At 43.9% G+C, this 24012-nt stretch overlaps 1 protein-coding gene across 4 annotated transcripts in view; it reads left to right on the top strand.

Moving 5' to 3' along the window:
• The window catches only part of LOC140464440 (protein tweety homolog 3-like), a 267986-nt gene that overhangs the window by 209641 nt on the left and 34333 nt on the right, over positions 1 to 24012 (top strand). For all 4 annotated transcript variants that reach the window (XM_072559492.1, XM_072559494.1, XM_072559493.1 and 1 more), the window contains 2 exons: positions 5725 to 5864; positions 19768 to 19947. In XM_072559492.1, coding sequence (XP_072415593.1) covers positions 5725 to 5864; positions 19768 to 19947 — 320 coding nt within the window. The remainder of the gene's footprint in view (positions 1 to 5724; positions 5865 to 19767; positions 19948 to 24012) is intronic.

Below are 24012 nucleotides of genomic sequence, written 5' to 3'. Positions count from 1 at the left end.
ACCTGTAAACAGAAACAAAGTTAACGTTTTGGATGCAGTGATGCTTCAGAATGCTTCCTTAGAAATGTCACTGGATCCAAAAAGTTAACTCTGCTGTGTCTGCACAGATGCTACCAGACCCGCTGAGTTTCTCTAGCAATATGTTTTTGTTTCCGATTTCCAGCATCCATTCTTCTTTGTCTTTTTATAGTGTGTTACTATTGTTCTTTAATTGTCAGTATGTAATCTTGGAATCCCTACAGTGTGGAGAAAGGCCATTCGGCCCATCAAGTCTGCACCAACCCTCCGAAGAGCACCCAACCTAGACCAGCCTCCACCTTATCACCATGATCTCCATTTACAGTGGCTACCTTGCTTAGCTTACACATCCCTGGATGCTTCAGGGCAATTTAGCTGGCAAATCCACACCTCCACGTCTTTGGACAGTCTAGGGAGTGGGATCCAGGGCACCCAGAGGAAATCCATGCAGATATAGGGAGAGCATGTAAACTCCACACGGAAGAGTAACGTCAGTGTCAATTGTTGAGATTTCAAGACAGTCTTACAACATACACCACCAGGCTCAGTTCGTCTAATTAAAGCCATGAATTTGTGTGAATTTCAAAAACCTTCTGGCAAGCACCAAATTGTTCCTGTGGAGTATTTATAAAGCTGTTTGCCTTCATTGCAATGCTGTTGGGTTTTCTCATGAGACCTCAAACACTCAGTAGCTACATTTGAATGGAATAAAATAAAGACTGAACTATATGTGAAGTCTTTTTAATGGTAGGGAATAAACTGCAGTAAAGTTTTTAAATTGCGTATTTGGGAGTATTCACAGCCAGTGTAACCTATTTCAGACAGTTCATGACAAATGACTCATTGATTAACACACAGTCATTTGGATTCTTAGACAGGCTTTGACCACTAGACAGAGTTTAAGATGAATTTTCTCTTGTTGACATCAGATTTTTTTTTTGGCTGGCCCATGAAATTACATTAGGGGAAGCAAACTGGTGGGAAGTGTCTCATCATGAGCCATCAGCCATCATAAGTGAGGTCAGGATTATTCGGCTAGTTTTTGCCTGCCATTTTCATATGTTCATGCCTGTGTGTGAATGACACATCTATTACCTACTGCAGACTGTATTCCACTCAATGCGCTATTAACACCCCCAAAAGAGTATCTCTTCAAACTGGTAGCACAGAACAAAAAGTAGAATATGTATGCATGATCACCACAGACCACACCCAAATTGCTTTAGCATTCTCACATTTTTAAATAATTAAAGGTTTATTTTAATGCAAGTAATATATCTAAGATAAACTTGAAAGCTTTCTGAAATTAGAGTTGATTACAATGCACAGTTTTTGTGCAAGCAGAAATTGACATTGGGGGTGTTAGGCCAAAAGCTTGACCTTGAAAGAAGAAAAGAGAATCTTAAAATAGAAATTTTGGAGCTTGGGATCTATGTAGCTGAATGTACAGTCACGAACTGTGGAGTGAAAATTAGAAGTGCATAAGTAACTTCACTTGAAGTAAAGTCAGATTTTGGTGATGATGGAGGATGTTACAATTGGAGAGAAAATGAATGGTTTATTTTTCAGGGTTAGGCCATTTAATTGTGAACTGTGGTGGCACTTTCCAATTTTATCCCCAGTATGTGAAAGCACTGCTGACTTTTAGAAGTTCATATCATATAGGTGCAAAATTAGGCCATTCAGTCCATCAAGTCTGCTCTGCCATTTGATCATGGCTGATATGCTCCTCACCTCCATTTTCCTGCCTTCTCTCCATATTCCTTCAACCCATGACCAATTAAAAATCTGTCTAACTTCTCCTCAAATTTATTCATTGTCCCAGCATCCACTGAATTTTTGAGGTAGCGAATTCCTCAGTTTCACAACCCTTTGAGAGAAGTAGTTTCTCCTCAACTCTGTTTTAAGTGTGCTACCCCTTATCCTAAGACTAAACCTTTCGTCCTACAATGCCCCACAAGGGGAAGTATCCACTCCACGTCTGTTTTATCCACACCTTTCATCATCTTGACCCCCCCCCCCCCCCCCCCCTCAATCTTCTAAATTCCAGAGAGTGTAGGCCTAAACGGTTCAATCTCTCTTCATATCACACAGAGTTCATCACTGGCATCAATCTAGTGAACCTGCTTTGAACTGCCTCCAATACCACTATATGTTCCCTCAATAAGGGGACCAAAACTGTGCACAATACTTCAGGTGTGGTCTCACCAATACCTTGTATAGCTGTAACAATACTTCCTTCCCTTTATATTCTGTTCCTTTAGCTATAAAAGCCAACATTCCATTTACTTTCTTTATTGCCTGCAGTACTGCATGTGAGTGTTCTGTGACTCATGAACACGTACACCTGGATCACTCTGCACTGGAGCACTCTGAAGTTTCTCCCCATTAAGATAATAGGTTGCTTCCCATTTTTCGACCCAAATGTATGACCTCACACTTATCCATGTTAAACTGCATCTGCCACATCTTGGCCCACTCTCCTAACCTATTTATATCTATTTGTAAGGTTCTTCTTTCCTCACTGCAATTTACTATCCCGCCTATTTTTGTGTCAACTGCAAATTTGGCTGGAGAACCTTCTATCCCTGTATCTAAGTCACTAATGTAGATTGTAAATTGCAGGGGTCCAAAGTCGGAAACCTGTGGCACTCCATTAGTTATACACCTTGGCATTCAGGAAAAAAAACATTTATCCCAACTGTCTGTCTTCTGCCCATCAGCCAGTCATCTATCTAGGCTACTAAATTAACCCAATCCCATATGATCCAACCTTGTGAATTAACCTTTTGTGTGGCATTTTACCAAATGCCTTCTGGAAGTCCAGATAAATTACACCTACAACATCCCCATTGTCCACCTTGCTTGTTACATCATCGAAGAAGTCTAGCAAATTAGTCAAACATGATATGCTCTTCATAAAAGCATGATGACTCTGATGGATAGCATTTGACTTTCCAAATGTCCTGATATTGCTTCCTTAATAATCGATTCTAAGACTTTCCCAACAACAGATATCTGGTGTGTAATTTCCCACATTTTCCCTCCTCCCTCTTTGAGTAAGGGGGTTATATTAGCTATTTTCCAAACCACTGGAACTTTTCTCGTGTCCAGAGAATTTTGGAATATTGTAACCAATGGGATCTACTATCTCCACCATCATTTCCTTTACTACCCTAGGATGTAGGCCATTAGGCCCAGGAGACTTTTCTGTCCTCAATCCTAATACTTGCTAAGTACCTTTTCCCTGTTGATGTTGATTGTTGATTGTTTTAAGTTCTACCTTATCGATTGCCTCTGACTTGCCTGTTCCAACAGGAATGGTACTATTGTCCTTCACCATGAAACCTGAGGCAAAGTATTGATTCAGCATCCCTGCCATCACAGTGTACCCCACTATTAACTTTCTGGTTTCATCTTCCAAGGGACCAACATTCACATTCGTGATTCTCTTCCCTTTTATACACCAAGAGAAGCTTTTACTATCCTTTTTGATATTTTATGCTAGTTTTCTTCCAAAATTTACCTTAGCTCTTTTTTTTAGTATTGCTTTGCTTATCTTTGAAAGTTTCCCAATCTTCCAGCCTGCCACTGGCCCTTGGAATATGGTATACCTTAGGTTTTGACCTTATATTGTCCATGTTTAGTCCTGGATGTTTTTTACCCCCTTTACCCTCTTTCTTTCTCACTGGGATATATTTTAGTTGTAAGGAATCGAATAGCTCCTTAAATATTTGCCATTGCTCATCCACTGTCTTACCATTTAACCTTTCTGCCCAATAGACTCCTGCCAAATCTATCCTCATGCCTATATTTCCTTTGTTTAATTCCAGAACACTACTGTTGGACTCCACTTTCTTACCCCCAAACTGAATTTTGTATTCTATCATGCTATGGTCACTACTAGAGGATCCTTAACTATGATGTCATCTGTTAAACTCTCTTCTTGTCACAATACCAAATCCAGAGTAGCCTGCTCCCTGGTTGGTTCTACAACATACTGCTCCAAGAAACAATCTCTAATACATTCAATTAACTCTTGCCAATTTGATTCTTCCAGTCTATATGCATGTTAAAATCGCCCATGATTATTGCTGTAACTTTCTTGTCAGCCTCTAATGTTTCCTGGTTTGTAATGTGCCCCATTGCAGAACTACTGTTTGGGAACCTGTAAATTACTTCTACCAATTTCTTCTTCCCTTTGCTAATTCTTATTTCTCTCTTGCTCTCCCGTATTTATGTCATTTCTCATTACGGCACTGATCCCCTCCTTCACCAGCAAGGCCACACCACTTCCATTTTCTTTCAGTCCATCTTTCCAAAATGTTGAGTAGCCTTGGATATTCAATTCCCAGACCTGGTCTCCCTGTAACCTCTCAGTAATCACTACCAAATCGAACCTTTTTATTTCTATTTGCGCTATTAACTTATTAATTTTGTTTCAAATGCTTTGCGCATTTATATATAAAGCTTTTTAATTTGTTCCACTGTTAAATTTTCCTTTTTTATAATTCCTTGGTGCATAAAGTTATTTGCCTGTTCTGTCCCTCAGCTTTTATTGTCTAGTAAACATCTGCCTCATCACTAACCTGCACTCTTATCTCCTCCTTTAAGTTGGGTTTTCTAACTTCTCCCATAACTAAACCCTCCCCACTCCTACTTAGTATAAAGCCCAGTCTACGGCCCGAGTTATGCGATTCATTAGGACTCTGGTACCAGCAGGATTCAGATGAAGACCATCCCATCGGAACAGGTCGCTTCTTACCCAGTACTGGTGCTGATGTCCCATTAATTCAAATCAATTTCTCCCACATCAATCTTTGAGCTACGCACTTACTTGCTTAATCTTATTGACCCTGCGCCGGTTAGCTCATGGCCCTTTTTGGGGGTTTTGCTTTTTAATTGATCTCGGAGCTGTTCATACACCCGTAGCAGAACTCTGCCCTAGTTTTATCCATACCGTTAGTACCTACATGGACCACAACCACTGGATCTTTACCCTCCCACTCCAAGTTCCTCTGCAGCCCAGATGAGATATCCCAAACCCAAGCACCAGGCAGGCAACACAACCTCCAGGACACTCGATGCTGGTCACAAAAATGTGTCTCTGTCCCTAATTTTACTATCCCCAATTACAATGACATTTACTCCACCACCCTACCACTTGAATGGCTCCTTACACCATGGAGCTGCAGTCAGATGGTTCATCCACTCTGCAGTCCCCATTCCCATCCCCACAAAACTCTTGAATGTGTTGGACAAGGACAAGAGCTGAGGCTCCTGCAACTCGACCTCCAGGACTCCCCGACCCACCTAACTCACGGCTACAGCCATGTAAATGAATTTGGAAGTAAGTCAAACTCAGCCTCTGCTATTTTCCCTAACCTAACTGTTGCAACTCCAATCACAGAAAATATTTTGCAGATAACCAATAATTAATAAGGGCACATAGCAGTTTTGCTGTACATTTTGTTTTGAAAGTTCCTGTTGCTGCTTTTCCTCAATATACCTTCCTTTGAGTATGCTAGTTGAATGTCGACACAGTCCAGTATTTCATCATGTGACAATTTATGCATGAGTCCTTTTTTATCTGGGGCACCCCCAACTAACCTTGAAGTTATTGTTTTTACCATTGGCCACACAAATGATTGTGACCAATGATTGTCCTTCTGTTTTTAATGTCTTTTTTTTCTTTATTTTTGACAGGATTATGTGCAGGCTCTGACAGGACTGTGCTATGATGGTGTGGAGGGCCTAATTTATTTGGTTTTATTCTCCTTTGTAACTGCACTGATGCTAAGTTCAATTGTCTGCAGTGTTCCTCATACCTGGAAGCAGAGCAAGAGGTACAGTAATATATTTGTAATCTAAAGCAGAGGTATAGTTACTAGGTAATTAGCCCCAAATGTTTTACGCTTTGAATGGTTGAAGGCAGATATGCAGAAAAACTGTTTTCGGCATAAGTTGCAGCATCGAAACAGAAATCATTTAAAAGTCGACAAATGAAGTAAAATGACTTGTTATTTGAGCAGTTAAGTGTGTGTTAAACTTCTGTAATTATAATGTAACTATATATATAATTCCTCTGTTGTAGTGAAACATGGGCGGGTGGTAGAATGAAAAGTGATTTACTCAAAAAATTGTCTTACTGTAACTACTGAGTTGCTTAACTCTTCATAACTAAATAGTCAACACATCACATTATATTTTAAGCCTCAACTAAATTGCATCTGCAAGAATGCTACTGATATATGCAGGGGTGTGGTGAGGTTGGGCTGTGTGCCAGTTCTTTGAGTACATTGAGGTCTCTTGAGCAATAAAAAATAATGTCCATGCCACACATGTGCTTCAGATTGGTAGTGCACCAGATGCCTTATTTGCACAGGAATCTGTGGACTTTTTCCTAACTGCAGACAGAGCTTGATATCAGACAGTGGGTATCACTAGTTTGATGTTAGCTTTGCCATTTTGGAGGTTCACATGCCTCTGCCATCTCTCAATGTGTGTGTGTGTTCACTGTAGTTGCTGCTCACAGTGTGGTCCCTTGTATTCTGTGGAGATGAAATGCAGACTGAGCGACCACTTAACAGAAAACTACATTCTGTCCACAAAATGGACCTGAGCTCTGAATGCCTGCCACTTCAACACACCACTGTGCTCCCTGGCCAAAATCTCTGTCTCAGGCCTGCTGCAGTACTCCAGCGAAGCTCAGCAAAAACTGGAAGATCAGCACCTCATTCTCCATTGGGGACCCTGTAGCCTTCTGGACTCAATATTGAGTTCAATAATTTTAGAAACAGAACACCTTATTCCATGTCCTTTACCCACCCCACAGCTCAAGCGTTGTATTGACATCAGCTGCTTCCAACATGTTAAACTCTTCATCTACTTATGGTCCCCATTATTAGCGTTCTCCCTGCCATATTATCATCCATCCTTTTGTCTCCTTACTGTCATTTCCTCTCTCTTTCTCTAAGCTCCATTCCTGCTAATGTACCACTTATTCCACCATTAGCAACACCTACTGTCTTTAGCATAAATACCACCCATTCCTAGCTACTATCATTTCTAAAGAATGATCATTGTACTCAAAATGTTAACTCTGCTTCTTCTCCACAGATGCTGCCAGCCCTATTGAGTTTCTCCAGCAATTTCTATTTTTGTTTCATCGTCTGTAGTGCTTAGTAGGTTTCCAGTATTGTATTGCAAACTTCAATATACACAGGGGGTGGAGGGTGAATTCACCCTGGAGAGTTCAGTCATGGGGATGACCAGTCATTGAAAAATTGTCCTTGTAGCTGAACAGTCAGAATCTGAGGAGCCGCTCCTCCAGTCACAGGTTGGCTCTCTCTCATGGTTGATACGATAGGTTCAACATGAGCACTTGGCAGCAAAGATCGGAGGGAAACAATCTGTGATTGGAGGAGAAGCAAAAAGGCGAATGGTGGCAATGAAGAAGTCTCTGGAAGCTGGAGCAAGCGGGGCCATAGAAACAGCTATGAGAAGTAAGACTGATGAAGCCAGAGGTAATCAGACCAGAGGCTGGGGCAGAGAGGGTAGATGGAGAGTGAGGCTGGCAAGACCAAAACATAGGGAACCCGAGGAGACCAGAGAAACTGCGACGATCGGTTGGATTTGTAAGATTGATGAGCAGTGGAGGTGGGAGAGCAGTTTCAACGGGATTATCTACTTGCCAGTGTTCGATTTAAAACTAATGTAATACTGAGCAGTTTTACTTTATTAAAGTTTACAAGTATGTGTTATCACATCTCAACGTGTCTTACATACTGTAAGGCAGCTGAGTTTTGTCTTACATACTGTAAATTATTTAAAATGCAGTGGTTCTGTTCGATCCAAACACACATCCTTTCAGTTTTGACCTCACCAGTCCATGAGAAATGTGTAGTTGATATTTCTTGTCATGTTTTTTAAAAAATCAGAACTTGTGAACTTAAGAATGTTATCTCTTGCTAATTTAAGAACTGTGATGTTTGAAATTAATGTGTGTAGGGGCTTTAATGGAGTACTAAATTTTGAATCTGTTGAATTCTTATTCTGCTTCTGTGCAAGTGCAAGTAACCCATATAACAGTTTGAATACAGAAGACAATGTTACGACAAAACAACATCATCTAATAAATGAGTTTATAAGAACAAAAAAGAAGCTCCTGAAACTCTTCGAAATCTCAAGAAGAGTCCTCTGGGAAGGCAATAGTTTTGATCTCTGGTACATTACTAACTGCCAAAACTGCACCAGGAAGGTTCTGTAAATATGATGCCTAAGGCAGCTGGATTTTGTTGAGTTGGGATTTCCTTTCCATTCAGTTTCTGTCTGCCTGTGATATTTCTCTATTTCCAAAGATGGCCACGGTTTTTTATTTGTTTGCATCAAGTCCAGTGATCCTGGTGATCCCCCTCCACCCACATATCAGTGAATTTAATACACGCCGTGACGTGGAACACTTCCGCCGCCGCCTCCGAGCTTACTTTCACAATCAGAACTCCCGCCCACCTTCCGAGGACCCCTTCGCCCACCTCCAACACACTGCATCCACCTGGACACGCCATGCTGGCCTATTACCCACCCGTGACCTCTTGATTTCCAACTGCCGCTGGGACATTAACCGCCTGAACCTGTCTACCCCTCTCCCCCACTCCAACCTCTCGGATCACAACGTGCAGCCCTCCAATCCCTCTGCTCCAATCCCAACTTCACCATCAAGCCAGCAGATAAAGGGGGTGCAGTGGTAGTCTGGCGCACTGACCTCTACACCGCTGAAGCCAAACGCCAACTTGAGGACACCTCTTCCTACTGCCCCCTCGACCATGACCCCATCCCCCTTCACCAAACCATCATCTCCCAGACCATACAGAACCTTATCACCTCAAGAGATCTCCCACCCACAGCTTCCAAACTCATAGTCCGGGAACCCCGCACTGCCCGGTTCTACCTCCTTCCCAAGATCCATAAGCCTGACCACCCTGGCCGACCCATTGTCTCAGCATGCTGCTGCCCCACTGAACTTATTTCTACCTACCTTGACACTGCAGTATCCCCCCAGTCCAGGAACTCCCCACATATAGTCAAGACACCACCCACGCCCTCCACCTCCTCCAAGACTTCCGTTTCCCCAGCTCCCAACGCCTCATCTTCACCATGGATATCCAATCCCTCTACACCTCCATCCGCCATGACCAGGACCTCCAAGCCCTCCGTTTCTTCCTCTCCCGATGTCCCCAACAGTACCCTTCCACCGACACTCTCATTCATCTGGCCGAACTGGTCCTCACCCTTAACAATTTTGCCTTCAAATCCTCCCACTTCCTCCAGACCAAAGGGGTAGCCATGGGCACCCGTATGGGCCCCAGCTATGCCTGTCTCTTTGTAGGTTACGTAGTCCATCTTCCGTGATTACACCGGCACCACTCCCCACCTCTTCCTCCACTACATTGATGACTGCATTGGCGCCACCTCGTGCTCCCGCGAAGAGGTTCAGCAATTCATCAACTTCACCAACACATTCCATCCTGACCTTAAATTTACCTGGACCATCTCTGACACCTCGTTCCCCTTCCTGGACCTCTCCATCTCCATTAATGACGACTGACTTGACACCAAAATTTTTTACAAACCCACCGACTCCCACAGCTACCTGGATTACACCTCTTCCCACCCTACCTCCTGCAAAAATGCCATCCCGTATTCCCAATTTCTTCGCCTCTGCCGTATCTGCTCCCAGGAGGACCAGTTCCGCCATAGAACACACCAGATGGCCTCCTTCTTTAGAGACTGCAATTTCCCTTCCCGTGTGGTTAAAGATGCCCTCCAACGCATCTCATCCACATCCTGCACCACCACCCTCAGACCCTACCCCTCCAAACGTAACAAGGACAGAACACCCCTTGGTGCTCACCTTCCACCCGACCAACCTTTGCATAAACCAAATCATCCGCCGACATTTCCACCACCTCCAAACGGACCTCACCACCAGGGATATATTTTCCTTCCCACTCCTTTCCGCCTTCCGCAAAGACCGTTCCCTCCGTGACTACCTGGTCAGGTCCACGCCCCCCTACAACCCACCCTCCCATCCTGGCACCTTCCCCTGCCACCGCAGGAATTGCAAAATCTGCGCCCACACCTCCTCCCTCACCTCCATCCAAGACCCTAAACCCTAAAGGAGCCTTCCACATCCATCAAAGTTTTACCTGCACACACACCAATATCATTTATTGTATCCGTTGCTCCCGATGGGGTCTCCTCTACATTGGGGAGACTGGACGCCTCCTCACATAGCGCTTTAGGGAACATCTCTGGGACACCCGCACCAATCAACCATACCACCCTGTGGCCCAACATTTCAATCCCCCCCCCCCCCCCCCCCCCCCCCCCGCTCCAACTCAGCCGAGGACATGGAGGTCCTGGGCCTCCTTCACCGCCGCTCCCTCACCACCCTACAGCTGGAGGAAGAACGCCTCATCTTCTGCCTCGGAACACTTCAACCCCAGGGCATCAATGTGGACTTCACCAATTTCCTCATTTCCTCTTCCCCCACCTCACCCCAGTTCCAAACTTCCAGCTCAGCACTGTCCCCATGACTTGTCCTACCTGCCTACCTTCTTTTCCACCTATCCACTCCCCCCCCCCCCCCCCCCCCCCCCCAACCTATCACCTTCATCCCCTCCCCACTCACCTGTTGTACTCTATGCTACTTTCTTCCCATCCCCACCCTCCTCTCACTTATCTCTCCACCATTCAGGCTCTCTGCCTGTATTCCTGATGAAGGGCTTTTGCCCAAAACGTCGATTTTACTGCTCCTCGGATGCTGCCTGGACTGCTGTGCTTTTCCAGCACCACTCTAATTTAGATTTCCAGCAGTGTATGTCAGACCTTTCTGCATCAGGCCTGTTGATGTCCTCATCTGAGTTTTGTGCATGTAAACTAGTCTGGAACTCCTCCTCCATTGGGGACGTGGTAAGGGGAGGATTGCCTGCATGCAGACAGTGTTGGCCAATGGAGCGGGTGCTATTTCCGAGGCAGTGTTTGACAGCAGCAGGAGTGAAGCCATCCATTCAATATATGGTTATTTGCATTCCCAATCCTGCTCCTCTCATCCCACTTCTGTGTCAATGCAAAATTTAAGCTGATTTAGAAGCTGCAAATAGAGCCGGGAGAGGAAGAGCAAGAAGTATTTACAATGCAGTAAAAATAACTGAGGGAGGAGCTGGACAGCCTTCACTAGAAGCAGAGCCTGGCAGGGAAGACATGGAGCAGAAATGGCAAAGGTACAGAAAAGGTTTACCAGGATGTTGCCGGGTATGGGGGATTTTAGCTATGAATAAAGGTTGGATAGACTGGGTTTGTTTTCACTGGACAACAGGAGGTTGAGGGGTGACCTGATAGAAGTTTATAAGGTTGCAGATGGCATGGATAGAGTGGAAAGTATGACACTTTTCTCGGCTGAGGGGTCAATTACTCAGGGACACAGGCTCAAAATGCAGGGAGGATAGAGTTTAAAAGAAATATGCAACACAGGTTTTTCACACAGAGGATGGTGAGTGCCTGAAACGTGCTGCCAGAGGAGGTGGTAGAAGCAAACACAGTAGCAGCATTCAAGACAAATACATGAATAAGAAAGGAATAGAGGGATACAGATCCTGGAAGGGAAGATTGTTTTGGTATGGAAGGGCAAAATGTGTTGGCACAGGCTTGGAGGGCCAAAGGGCCTGCTTTAGTATTGTAATGTTCTTTGTTCTGGGGGTAATTGGGTAGGCACAGCAGAAATTCAGCCAAGATAAAAAGAAATATACTGATGGGAGGGCAAGGCAACCACAGCTGACAAGAGAAGTCAGGGACAGCATAAAAGGAAAAGTATACAATGTGGTGAAGATTAGTGGGAAGCCAGAGGATTGGCAAACCTTTAAAAGCCAGAGGAGCATAACTGAAAAAAACAGTCGGGGTGGGGGTTAAAGAAATGAGGATAAGCTAGTTAACAGTATGAAAGAAAATTCCAAAAGTGTATTTAGATATGTAAAAGTTGGAGAGAAGCAGGAGTGAACATTGGACTACTGAAAGGAAGGAGTAACAGGCAGAGGAACTGAATAGTTACTTTACATCAGTTTTCATGGTGAAAGACACTAGTGGCCATTATTAAGGAGAAGCTGCTGTGGAAGCTGAGAGGTCCGAAAGGTGGATAATTACCCAGATTCTACACCAGAGTTCTGAAGAAGAAAGCTGAGGAGATTGTGGAGGCATTGGTGGTGATTTTTCAGAAATCACTGGAGTCAGGGAAGCTCCCAGAGGACCGGAAAATGGCAGAAGTGCAACCCTATTTTAAAAAGGCAGGCATAAGACAGGGAATTGTTGGCCAATTAGCCTGATCACAGTCATTGGTAAAATTTAAAAGTCCATTATTAAAAATGAGATCATGGGTTAATTGGAAGTGCATGGTCAAATAGGGTGGAGTCAACATGGGTTAGTCAAAGAGAGGTTATGCCTAACAAATATGCTAGATTTCTTTGGGGAGGTAATGTGGAAATTAGACGAAGGAGAGACAGTAGACGTGATGGATTTCCAGAAGCCTTTGATAAGGTGTAGCACAGGGGGCTGCTGAATAAGAACAGAGTCTGTTGTGTTAGGGACAAGATGCTAACATGGATAATGGATTGGCTGACTGGTATAAGGCAGAGAGTAGGGATAAAGGAGTCCTTTTTCAGGATGGCAGTTGGTGACAGGTGGAGCTGCACAGGGATCTATTTTGGGACCGCAACTGCTCATTAAATCATCTGGATGAAGAAACTGAGGGCATTGTTGCTAAGTTTGTAGATAACACAAAGGTAGGTAGGAGGCAGGTAGTGTTGAGGAAGTGGGGAGGCTGCAGAAGGGCAGGCTAGGAAAGTAGGCAAAGAAGTATCGGATGGAATACAGTTTGAGGTTTTGCACCTTGGTCGGAAGAATAGAGATGTAGATTATTTTCTAAATGGGAGAGGCTTCAGAAATCTGGAAAACAAAGGAACTTGGGAGTCCTAATACAGGATTCTCAACATTCGTGTTAACATTCATTTCAAGATGGCTAGAATACAGTAGCAGAGATCTACAGCCTCAGCAGTACAAGATTCTGGTCAGAACATATTCAGAATATTGTTAGTAGTTTTGAGTCCCATATCTAAGGAATGATGCCCTGGTGTTGAGGGAGTCTGAAGAAGGTTTACAAGAATGATCATGGATATGAGGAACTTATATAAGGAGTGGTTGTGGACTCTGGGGCTGCACTTAGAAGGATGGGGGTGGGAGGGGGTTCTTATTGAAACTGACAGAACATCAAGAGATCTGGATAGAATGAATTGGGAGAAAATGTTTCCACTAGTAGAAGAGATTAGAACCCAAGGCCATAGCCTCAGTGAAAGAATAACCCTTTAAAACTGAGATGAAGAGGAATTTCTTCAGACAAAGGGTGGAGAATGTGTGGAACTTGTGACTGCAGAGAGCAGTGGAGGCCAAGTCATTGAATGTATTTAAGACAGAGGTTCTTGATAAGTAAGGGGATCAAGGATTAAAGGGAGAAGGCAGGAGAATTGGGTTAAGAAGCTTATCAGCCATGATTTAATGTTGGAGCAGACACGATTGGCCAAATAGCTGAGTTCTGTTGCCATTTGAAATGGTCTTGTAGATTAAGAATTTAAAGAAAGGATGAGGTAGCACTGTCACTCTTTCTCACCATCCCCTATCTCACTTAAATACTGGTAATCGAGAAGATAACATTCAGAAAGGACTTGCACTTCATTGTAATTTTCCAATAGTTGTATTCCTCTATATCTTTGCCATCAGTGGATCGATTCTGTATTTGACTCCTTGATGTTGTGCCGATCCAAGCCCACCTGACCTACACTAGCCCACTATCCTCCATATGCCTATCCATTGCCCGTTTAAATGCCCATAAAGAGGGAGAGTCCACCACTGCTACTGGCAGGGCATTCCATGAACTCACGACCCGCTGAGTAAAGAATCTACCCCTAACATCTGTCCTATACTTACCACCCCTTAATTTAAAGCTATGCCCCCTCGTAATAGCTGACTCCATATGTGGAAAAAGGTTCTCATGGTCAACCCTATCTAAACCCCTAATCACCTCTATCAAGTCACCCCTAAACCTTCTTTTCTCCAATGAAAACAGCCCCAAGTGCCTCAGCCTTTCCTCATATGATCTTCCTACCATAGCAGGCAACATCCTGGTAAACCTCCTCTGCACCCGTTCCAATGCCTCCACATCCTTCCTATAGTATGGCGACTAAAACTGCACACAATACTCCAGATGCAGCCGCACCAGAGTCTTATACAATTGCAACATGACCTCAGAATTCCGGAACTCAATTCCTCTACCAAAAAAGCCAGTACGCCATATGCCGCCTTCACCGCACTATTTACCTGGGTGGCAACTTTCAGAGATCTGTGTACATGGACACCAAGATCTCTAGCTCATCCACACTACCAAGTATCCGACCATTAGCCCAGTACCCCATCTTTTTGTTACTCTTACCAAAGTGAATCACCTCACACTTACCCACATTGAACTCCATTTGCCACCTTTCTGCCCAGCTCTGCAGCTTATCTATATCTATATCCCACTGTAACCTGACACATCCTTCCTCACTGTCAACAACACTAGGATGTCTTCTCTCTCTAGTATTGTAAACATCTCCTTAACCAATACTCCCACCTCTCCTGCTTTCTTCTCTATTTCTTTTCTGAACAACTTGTGTAGACAACTTGTTTAGAGATGTACAGCACAGAAACAGACCCTTCGGTCCAACTCATTCATGTCGAACAGGTATCCTAAATTAATCTAGTCCCATTTGGCAGCACTCGGTCCATATCCCTCTAAACCTTTCCTATTCATATACGCACTCAGATGCCTTTTAAATGCTTTAATTGTACCAGCCTCCACTACTTCCTCTGGCAGTTATTCCATACATGCCCTATGCCCTCCATGAAAATGTTGCCCCTTAGGTCTCTTTTAAATCTTTCCCCCCTCACCCTAAACCAATGCTTTATAGTTCTGGACTCCCCCACCCTTGGGAAAAGACCTTGTCTATTTACCCTATCCTTGCCCCTCATGACTTTTAAACTTCTGTAAGGTTACCCCTCAGCCTCCGACACTCCAGAGAAAACAGCCTCAGCCTGTTCAGCCTCTCCCTATCGCTCAAACCATCCAATCCAGGCAACATTCACGTGAATCTTTTCGGAACCCTGTCAAGTTTTACAACATCCTTCCTATAGGAGGGAGACCAGAATTGCACACAATATTCCAAAAGTGGCCTTGACAATGTCCTGTACAGCCACAACGTGACTTCCCAACTCCTATACTCAATGATCTGACCATTTGGTATAAAGGAAAGCATACCAAATGCCTTCTTTACTACTTTATCTACCAGTAGATCTGCTTCCAAGGAACTATAAAACTTTACTCCAAGGTCTGTTTTTTCAACAGCACTCCCCAGGCAGGACCTGCCCTGATTTGCCTTTCCAAAATGCAGCGTCTCACGCTTATCTAAATTAAACTCCATCTGCCACTCCTCAACCCATTGGTCCATCTGATCAAGATCCCAATGTACTCTGAGGTAACCTTCTTCGCTGTCCACTACACCTCCAATTTTGGTGTCATCTACACCCTTACTAACCATACCTCCTATGTTCACATCCAAATCATCTAGAAATACTTTGATCTAGATGAGTACATAATTCAGTAGCATACCTTGCAACCAATAACCTGGATCTTACCACTTTGCTTTATGTTAACTGGATGTTTCAAAATGTATATAACCTGACGTCAGTTTGAGCAAGAATGTAAAATTGTGCTTGCTGCACAAGCTGTTGTATCCTGAGGGTTGGTTAGTTCACTGGCTGGACAGTTGGTTTGCGATGCAGAGTGACACCAACAGTATGAGTTCAATTCCCACACCAGCTGAGGTTACCACACCATATCCCCCTCCTCAACTTCTCCCCTTTCATGACACATCGTAACTTTCAGGCTATACTAACCACCAAACGTGTTGCTGAAGTAAGAGGACTGCCCTATAACCCAGGACCTGATGAAGGTTCCTGACCCAAAATGTCGACTTTCCTGCTCCTCTGATGCTGTCTGACCCACTGTGCTTTTCCAGTTCCACGTTTTATTGACTCTGACTTCCAGCATCTGCAGTCCTTATTATCGCAAAGTAAGGATCTAGTTGGTTGCAGACGGATGTATTGCACTGGAGTTCAAATTACATCCTGTACACCATATGCGGACCTAAGCTATGACAGCTCCGATGTATTTTACATTTATTATTTATTTTTTGTTCAAAGTTTGCATCCTTTACGGTATAGTTGGCCAATAAATCGAAATCGGCAAATAAATGGGAACATTCAGTTTTTTTGTTAACATGGCCTACAAGATTCCATGGCAATCAGCCTGTGAAGGCCCCAAGCTTTCACGTTGCTGCAGTAACGCATTGACTGTCATGTGGTGAGGCATCAGCAGTGCTGTTGCACCCTCTAGTGGTAAACCACACAGTATTTACATTTGGAATCTCAGCAGCACATTGAGATTTTTATGGTGCGGTGGTAATGTCCCTACCTCTGAGCCAGAAGAACTGGGTTCAAGCCCAGACGTGACATAACATAGAACATAGAAAGTGCAGCACAGGACAGGCTCTTTGGCCCACTATGTTGTGCCGAGGGTTATTCGTAATGTAAAATAAAATAACTTAACCTACGTACTCCTCAACTCACTGCTATCCATGAACATATTGATTTGAAAATATCTGTACAGGATATGTGTCAGCGCTTTCTGCTTCTTCCTGGAAAACAGTCTGGACCCACCCCATCCACCACCACCCTCTTCTGCCTGACTGACCTAGTCCTTAGTTTGAACAACCTTTCCTTTAACTTCTCCCACTTTCTACATGTCAAGGGTGTGGCCATGAACCCATATGGGTCCCAGTTATGCCTATCTATTTGTGGGGTGCATGGAACATTCCTTGTTTCAGTCGTACTCCGACCCCACTACATCAGTGACATCAACAGTGCTGATTCCTCCTCGTCTGTAATTGGAAACATTTCTCAATTTTGCTTCCAATTTCCATCCTGCCCTCACCTTGACCTGGCCTATCTGTGACTCTTCCCTTCTCAGCCTCCATTTCTGGGAATCGGCTATCCACTAAGAACCCACTGATTCTGACACTTACCTTGAATGTACATCCTCACACTCTGCTTCCTGTAAAGACTATCCATTCTCCCAGATTCTCTTTCACATCTATTCTGATGATGCCAGCTTCTGCAAAGGGGCTTCCAAAATGTCCAATCAACGATTGCCGATCACAGTGGTTAACAGTCTTGTCGTGTCCAGCCCATCTCGCGCATTTCGACCCTCACCCCTTCTCTTCCTTTTCTACAACAGTGATAGGGTCCCCCTTGTCCTCACCTACCTTCTCACCAGCATCCACATCCAATGGATGACTAGCCGCTATTTCCACCACCACCAGACAGACTTCCACTGGACTGTTCCCTTGTGGACACCCTGTCTACTTCTGCTTCACTTCCAATGACTCCCCACACCCTCTTGGCAGCTTCCCTTGCAATTCCCAAATGAAAAATGCCTGTTTACTTCCTCAGTCCTCACTAGCCAAGGCTCCAGATGCACCTTCCTCTCAATGCAGTCTGCTGCATTTGCTGCTCATAATGTGTTCCCCTCTACATTGGGGAGATGAAACGCAGACTGAGTGACTGCATGGCAGAACCTTAAATTTTGTCTGCAAAAAATCCCTGAGCTTCCTGTTGCCTGCCACTTCAACACACACCACCTGGTTCCCTGGCCAACGTCTCTGGCTCAGGCTTGCTCCACTGAAGTTCAGTGCAAGCTGGAAGAAAGCACCTCATTTTTCACTTGAGGACCCTATAGCCTTCTGGACTCAATACGGAGTTCAATAGTTTTAGGTCTTGAGCGCGTTCTTCCACATCCTTGTCCCAAACCCCACACATCAGAACATGTCATCACGTGGGCTGCTACCACAAAGTCAGCCACTAATGATCCCCATTTGCAGCCATTCATTTTCCCAGACACCTTTACCCATTCCTTTGATTGCCCAACTTTCTGTCTGTCTTTCTCTCTCTGGGTTTTCCCTGTCTCTATCTCTCTTCTGTCTCTATCTCTCTCTCTCTTTCTCACATACCATTGAGTTGTCACTAATCTGCCTCCGCCCCACCTTTTGAGAGAGAGTATTTTTCAAATCACCCTGATTTGCAAATTTAAAAATAATAGCTCATCACCTTTGGTTCTTGTACCCACCTGTTTGGCTGTGTCTTCTGGTTATTAACCCTTATGCTACTGACAATTTCTCCTTACCAAAGCTCTTTCAGGTTTTGAATATATCTATCGCATATCTGTCTCACCTATTTGGCTCTGAGAATGCCACCAATTTATCTAGTTTGTCCATATAATGGAAATCTTTCATCTTTGGTACAATTCTATTTAATCTTTCATTACAATTTGTTTTGTGCCTCAATTTATAAAGCCAAGGATCTCTCTTTTTTTTGTCAACCTTTCAACTTTCCCAATCATCATTCAAAAACTCGTCAGGTCATCTCATGACTCTGTTCCAATGTCCCCTTCAGAATGGTAGTATTTACTATGCCATGTAGTATGAGAACATGGCATATGAGAATAAAATATATTCTCATTTAAAGTCAAATTTATTTGATCAGTTCTTTCAGCCAAGAATCAGGATTCAAAAGCAGGTAGACCAGTTGAGGTCCTTAAAGTGAGCAGATAGTCAGTTTCTCCTGTTGCTGCTGGTATTTTACCAAAAGTAGGGTTCCCATGCCAATTGGTGAGGCTGCTGTGGTGGTTATGGGTTTGGGGAGGAATCCATCCTGTTCAGGCACCTTGTAACCAATGGAAGCTCATGGGAATCGTCCCACCTGCCTTGCTGATCAGAGACTATTCATCTCCTTGCTGAGGCTCGTTTTCCCCATTTCCCATCCACGTTTCACACCTTGCCATCTGCTCCAGTGACAGTTGTTACTAGGAATTTGGGACTGCCCATGGCAGGGTGCCCATATCATATGGCCCCTGCAGGATCTGATGACTGAAAGATGGGTAGACTATCCCTATCACCTTGGCAGGAGGGACACCGTAAGGTGCATGAAAGTCAAATTCCACATTAGTTTGGTACTCTGAGTCAAAATGGTATGAGCTGATGGACATCTTCTAATCTTCTAATGACAATTAATGCTGGTGAATGAAATACTTCAATAATGTATGATATTTTCTATGACATTTTCAAATAACTTGGAATACAGTGACAAAGGATTCTCTGATCTTGCTACCTGTCAAGGGCATATCTCTGGTTCACAGGAGAAATGAGGTCAACCTGTGGGAATTTCCAGTAATGCTACAGTCAGGGAGAATATTAATTAGTATATCATGTTGCAAATGCAATAGCAACAACATCTGCAAGGGAGCAGGTTTTTAAAAGAATGTTTATTTTATACAACCTCAGCACTTAGAGCAAATACAGTATGTTTAAAAAAGATATATAAATGCATTGAGTATAAAAATGCATTGAAAAGTGTAATTTATTTTGTGCCTTCAACATGTTAAGGAACAAAATGTACGCCAGACTGAATATTATATCGTAGTATTATGCATTAGTTTAATAAGCGTGCCATGCCTGATTTTGATTCTGTTTGTGTTTCCCTTTCTGAAAATAGTCATGTTGATGATGATGGCGACGAGGATATTGTGAGCCCACAAGGAAACCGTCAGCAGCATGACAACCTGTACAGAGTTCACATGCCCAGCCTGTACAGCTGTGGGAGTAGTTTTGGTAGTGAGACCAGTATTCCTGCTGCAGCACATACAGTCAGCAATGCTCCTGTTACAGAATACATGTAAGTGATGGAATCACCTCCTCCTCTTCCAGTTCCTGTATTCTATTTTGCTTTTATTTCCTTTTGTTTCAAAATGTCAGTTTCAAAAAGTGAAAAATGACAAATTATATATTTAAACATAAAACAGCACAGTACAGGCTGTCGGCCCTCGATGTCATGCCGATCTTTTATCCGACTCTAAGGTCGGAGTAACATACATACCCTTCGTTGTGCCTAATCAACAGTCACTTAAATGTCCCTAATGTATCTGAATCAACTACCACTGCTGGCAGTGCATTCCATGTATTCACCACTCTGTGTAAAGAATCTACCTCTGCCATCTCCCCTAAACTTTCCTCCAATCACCTTGAAGTTATGCCCCTCGTGATGACCCTTTCTGCCCTGGGAAAAAGTCTATGGCTATGCACTCTATCTATGCCTTTCATCATCTTGTACACCTCTATCAAGTTACTTCTCATCCTCCTTCGCTGCAGTGAGAACTCCCTCGAGTTTTCTTCATAAGACATACTCTCCAGTCCAGGCAGGATCCTGGTAAATCTCCTCTGCACTCTCTCTAAAATTTCTACATCTTTCCTATAATAAGGCAACCAAAACTGAACACAATAGTGGTGTAACCAGCACACTCTTGAGCTGCAGCATAACCTCGCAACTCTTAAACTCAACACCCTGTTAATGAAAGCCAACACATGATACGCCTTCTTAATAACCCTATCAACCTGGGTAGCAACTTTGAGGAATCTATGGACATGTACCCCAAGATCCATCTGCCTTTAACCTTGTGTTTTGCTTTCAAATTTGACCTTCCACAGTGAATGACTTCACACTTTTCCATGTTGAACGCCATCTGCCACTTATCAGCCCAGTTTAGCATCCTGTCAATGTCTTGTTGCAATCTGCAATAGCCCTCCACACTATCTGCCTTTCCACCAAGCTTTGTTTAATCAGCAAACCCACCCTTCCATTTCCTCCTCCAAGTCATTTATAAAAATCACAAAGAGCAGAGGTCCCAGGACCGATCCCGCGGAACACCACTGATTACAAAGCTCAAGGCTGAATATGTTCCAACTACCACCACCCTCTTGTTCTCTAATGGGCCAGCCAATTCCATATCCAGACAGACAGGTTTCCCTGTATCCCATGCCTCCATACTTTCTGAATGAGCCTACTATGGGGAACATTATGAAATGCCTTGCTAAAATCCATGTATGTCACATCCACTGCTCTCCCTTTATCAATGTGTTTTGTCATATCCTTGAAGAATTCAATAAGGCTTGTGAGACATGACCTGCCCTTCACAAAGCCGTGCTGAGTATCTCTAATCAAACTATGGTTTTCCAAGTAATCGTAAATCCTGTCTCTTGGAATCCTCTCCAATACCTTGCGCACCACAGATATAAGACTGACTGACTGGTCAACAATTCCCAGGATTATCCCTATCCCCTTTCTTGAACAAGGAAGTAACCTTTGCCACATTCCAACCATCTGGCACTACTCCAGTGGACAGTGAGGACTCAAAGATCATCGCCAACGATGCAGCAATCTCTTTCCTCACCTCCTGTAGTAACTAAGGGTATATCCCGACTGGCCCAGGGGATTTATCAATCCAATGTTTTTAAAAATTCTCAGCACATCCTCCTTCCTAACATCATTCTGGCATTTTAGTCTGTTTCATGCTGTCCTCCGAAACATCAAGGCCCTATTCAGTAGTGAATACTGAAGCAAAATATTCATTGAGGACCTTCCCTACTTACTCCGAATCCAGATGCAAGATCCCTCCACTATCCCTGATCGGCCCTACCCTCACACTGGCTATCCTCTTGTTCCTCGCGTGAGTGTAGAACGCATTAGGGTTTCCCTTAATCCGACCTGCTATAGCTTTTTCATGACCCCTGTAGCTCTCCGAAGTCCATTCTTCAGTTCCTTCCTGGCTACCTTGTAACCCTGTAAAGCCATGTCTGATCTTAGCCTCCTCAACCTTGAGTAAGCTTCCTTCTTCCTCTTGACTAGATGTTCCATATCCCTTGTCACCCAAGGTTCTTTCAACCTACCAACCCTTCTTAGCCTTGGTGGGACATATCTGTCTAGCACTATCAGCAAGTGCTTCTGAAACAACCTCCACATTTCTGTTCTGCATTTCTCTGAGAACATATATTCCCAACTTAGGCACCAGAAGTCCTGCCTAATGGCATTGTAATTCCCCCTCCCACAATTAAATACTTTCCAATACCATCTGCTCCTATCCCTCTCCATGAGTATTGTAAGGGCTCAGTGGTTAGCACTGCTGCCTCACAGCACCAGGGTCCCAGGTTCGATTCCAGCCTCGGACGACTATCTATGTGGAGTTTGCACATTCTCCCTGTGTCTGTGTGGGTTTCCTCCGGGTGCTTTGGTTTCCTCCCACAGTCCAAAGATGTGCAGGTCAGGTGAATTAGCCATGCTAAATTGCCCGTAATGTTAGGTGCATTAGTCAGAGGGGAATGGGTCTGGGTGGGTTACTCTTCAGAGGGTCAATGTGAACTGCTTGGGCCAAAGGGCCTGTTTCCACACTGTAGGGAATCTAATCTAATCTAAATTTTAGGGAGTTGTGATCACTATCACCAAAATGCTTTCCCACAGAGATCAGACACCCGCATGGTTCGTTGCCAAGCACCAAATCCAATATGGCCTCCCCTCTAGTCAACCTATCTACATATTGTGTCAGGAACGCCTCCTGAACACACCTGACAAAAAACTGCTCCATGCAAACTATCTGAACTAAGTAGGTTCCAAACAATATTAGGGAAGTTAAAGTCTCACATAACAACTCTGTTACTTCTGCACATTTCCAAAATATGCCTCCCAATCTGCTCTTTTGTGTGCCTATTGCTATTGGAGGGGTCTGTAGAAAACACTCAATAAAGCAACTGCTCCTTTCCTGTTTCTGATTTCCGTGGACAAACTCTCCTCGATGATCTCACTTTCTGCAGCTTTGACACCATCCCTGATTAGCAAATCCATGCCTCCACCTCTTTTACCTTCCCCGCTATTCCTTTTGAAATATCTAAAACCCTGGAAAATCCAACAACCATTCCTGCCTTTGTGATAGCCAAGGCTCCATAATGGCCACAACATCATAGTTCCAAGTACTGATCCATACTCTTGAGTTTGTCACCCTTTATTCCTGACATGTCTTGCATTAAAATAGACACAAGCACCATATTTAAAAGTAATCATCTGTGGGAGGAACAAGTCTTCACACTACTGTTGCTGATTGTAGCATTATCACAATGGTATGGTTTCAAGTATCTTGTAAGGGACTTCAGCTTCTGTTGTAATGTCATTGTCATTTGAGTTGTACAGCATGGAAAGAGACCTTTCAGTCCAACTTGTTCATGCTGACCAAATATCCAAAATCAATCCAGTCCCTTTGCCGGCATTTGGCCCAGATAGACAATAGGTGCAGGAGTAGGCCATTCTGCCATTCGAGCCTGCACCACCATTCAATACGATCATGGCTGATCATCCTTAATCACTATCCTGTTCCTGCCTTATCTCCATATGCGGAAAGTCAGGAGGCATGGGATAGAGGGAAATTTGGCCAATTGGATAGAAAACTGGCTAACCGGTCGAAGTCAGAGAGTGGTGGTAGATGGTAAATATTCAGCATGGAGTCCAGTTACAAGTGGAATTCCGCAGGGATCAGTTCTGGGTCCTCTGCTGTTTGTAATTTTTATTAATGACTTAGATGAGGGAGTCGAAGGGTGGGTCAGTAAATTTGCAGATGATACAAAGATAGGTGGAGTCGTGGACAGTGAGGAGGGCCGTTGTCGGCTGCAGAGGGACTTAGATATGATGCAGAGCTGGGCTGAGGAGTGGCAGATGGAGTTCAACCCTGCCAAGTGTGAGGTTGTCCATTTTGGAAGGACAAATAAGAATGCGGAATACAGGGTTAATGGTAGGGTTCTTGGTCAGGTGGAGGAACAGAGGGATCTTGGGGTCTATGTACATAGATCTTTGAAGGTTGCCACTCAGGTGGATAGAGTTTGTAAGAAGGCCTATGGAGTATTATCGTTCATTAGCAGAGGG

Source organism: Chiloscyllium punctatum, chromosome 40 (genome assembly GCF_047496795.1).
Source record: "Chiloscyllium punctatum isolate Juve2018m chromosome 40, sChiPun1.3, whole genome shotgun sequence".
Lineage (NCBI taxonomy): Eukaryota > Metazoa > Chordata > Chondrichthyes > Orectolobiformes > Hemiscylliidae > Chiloscyllium > Chiloscyllium punctatum.
The sequence above is the reverse complement of the archived record's forward strand: the minus strand, read 5'-3'. Positions and strand labels throughout refer to the sequence as shown.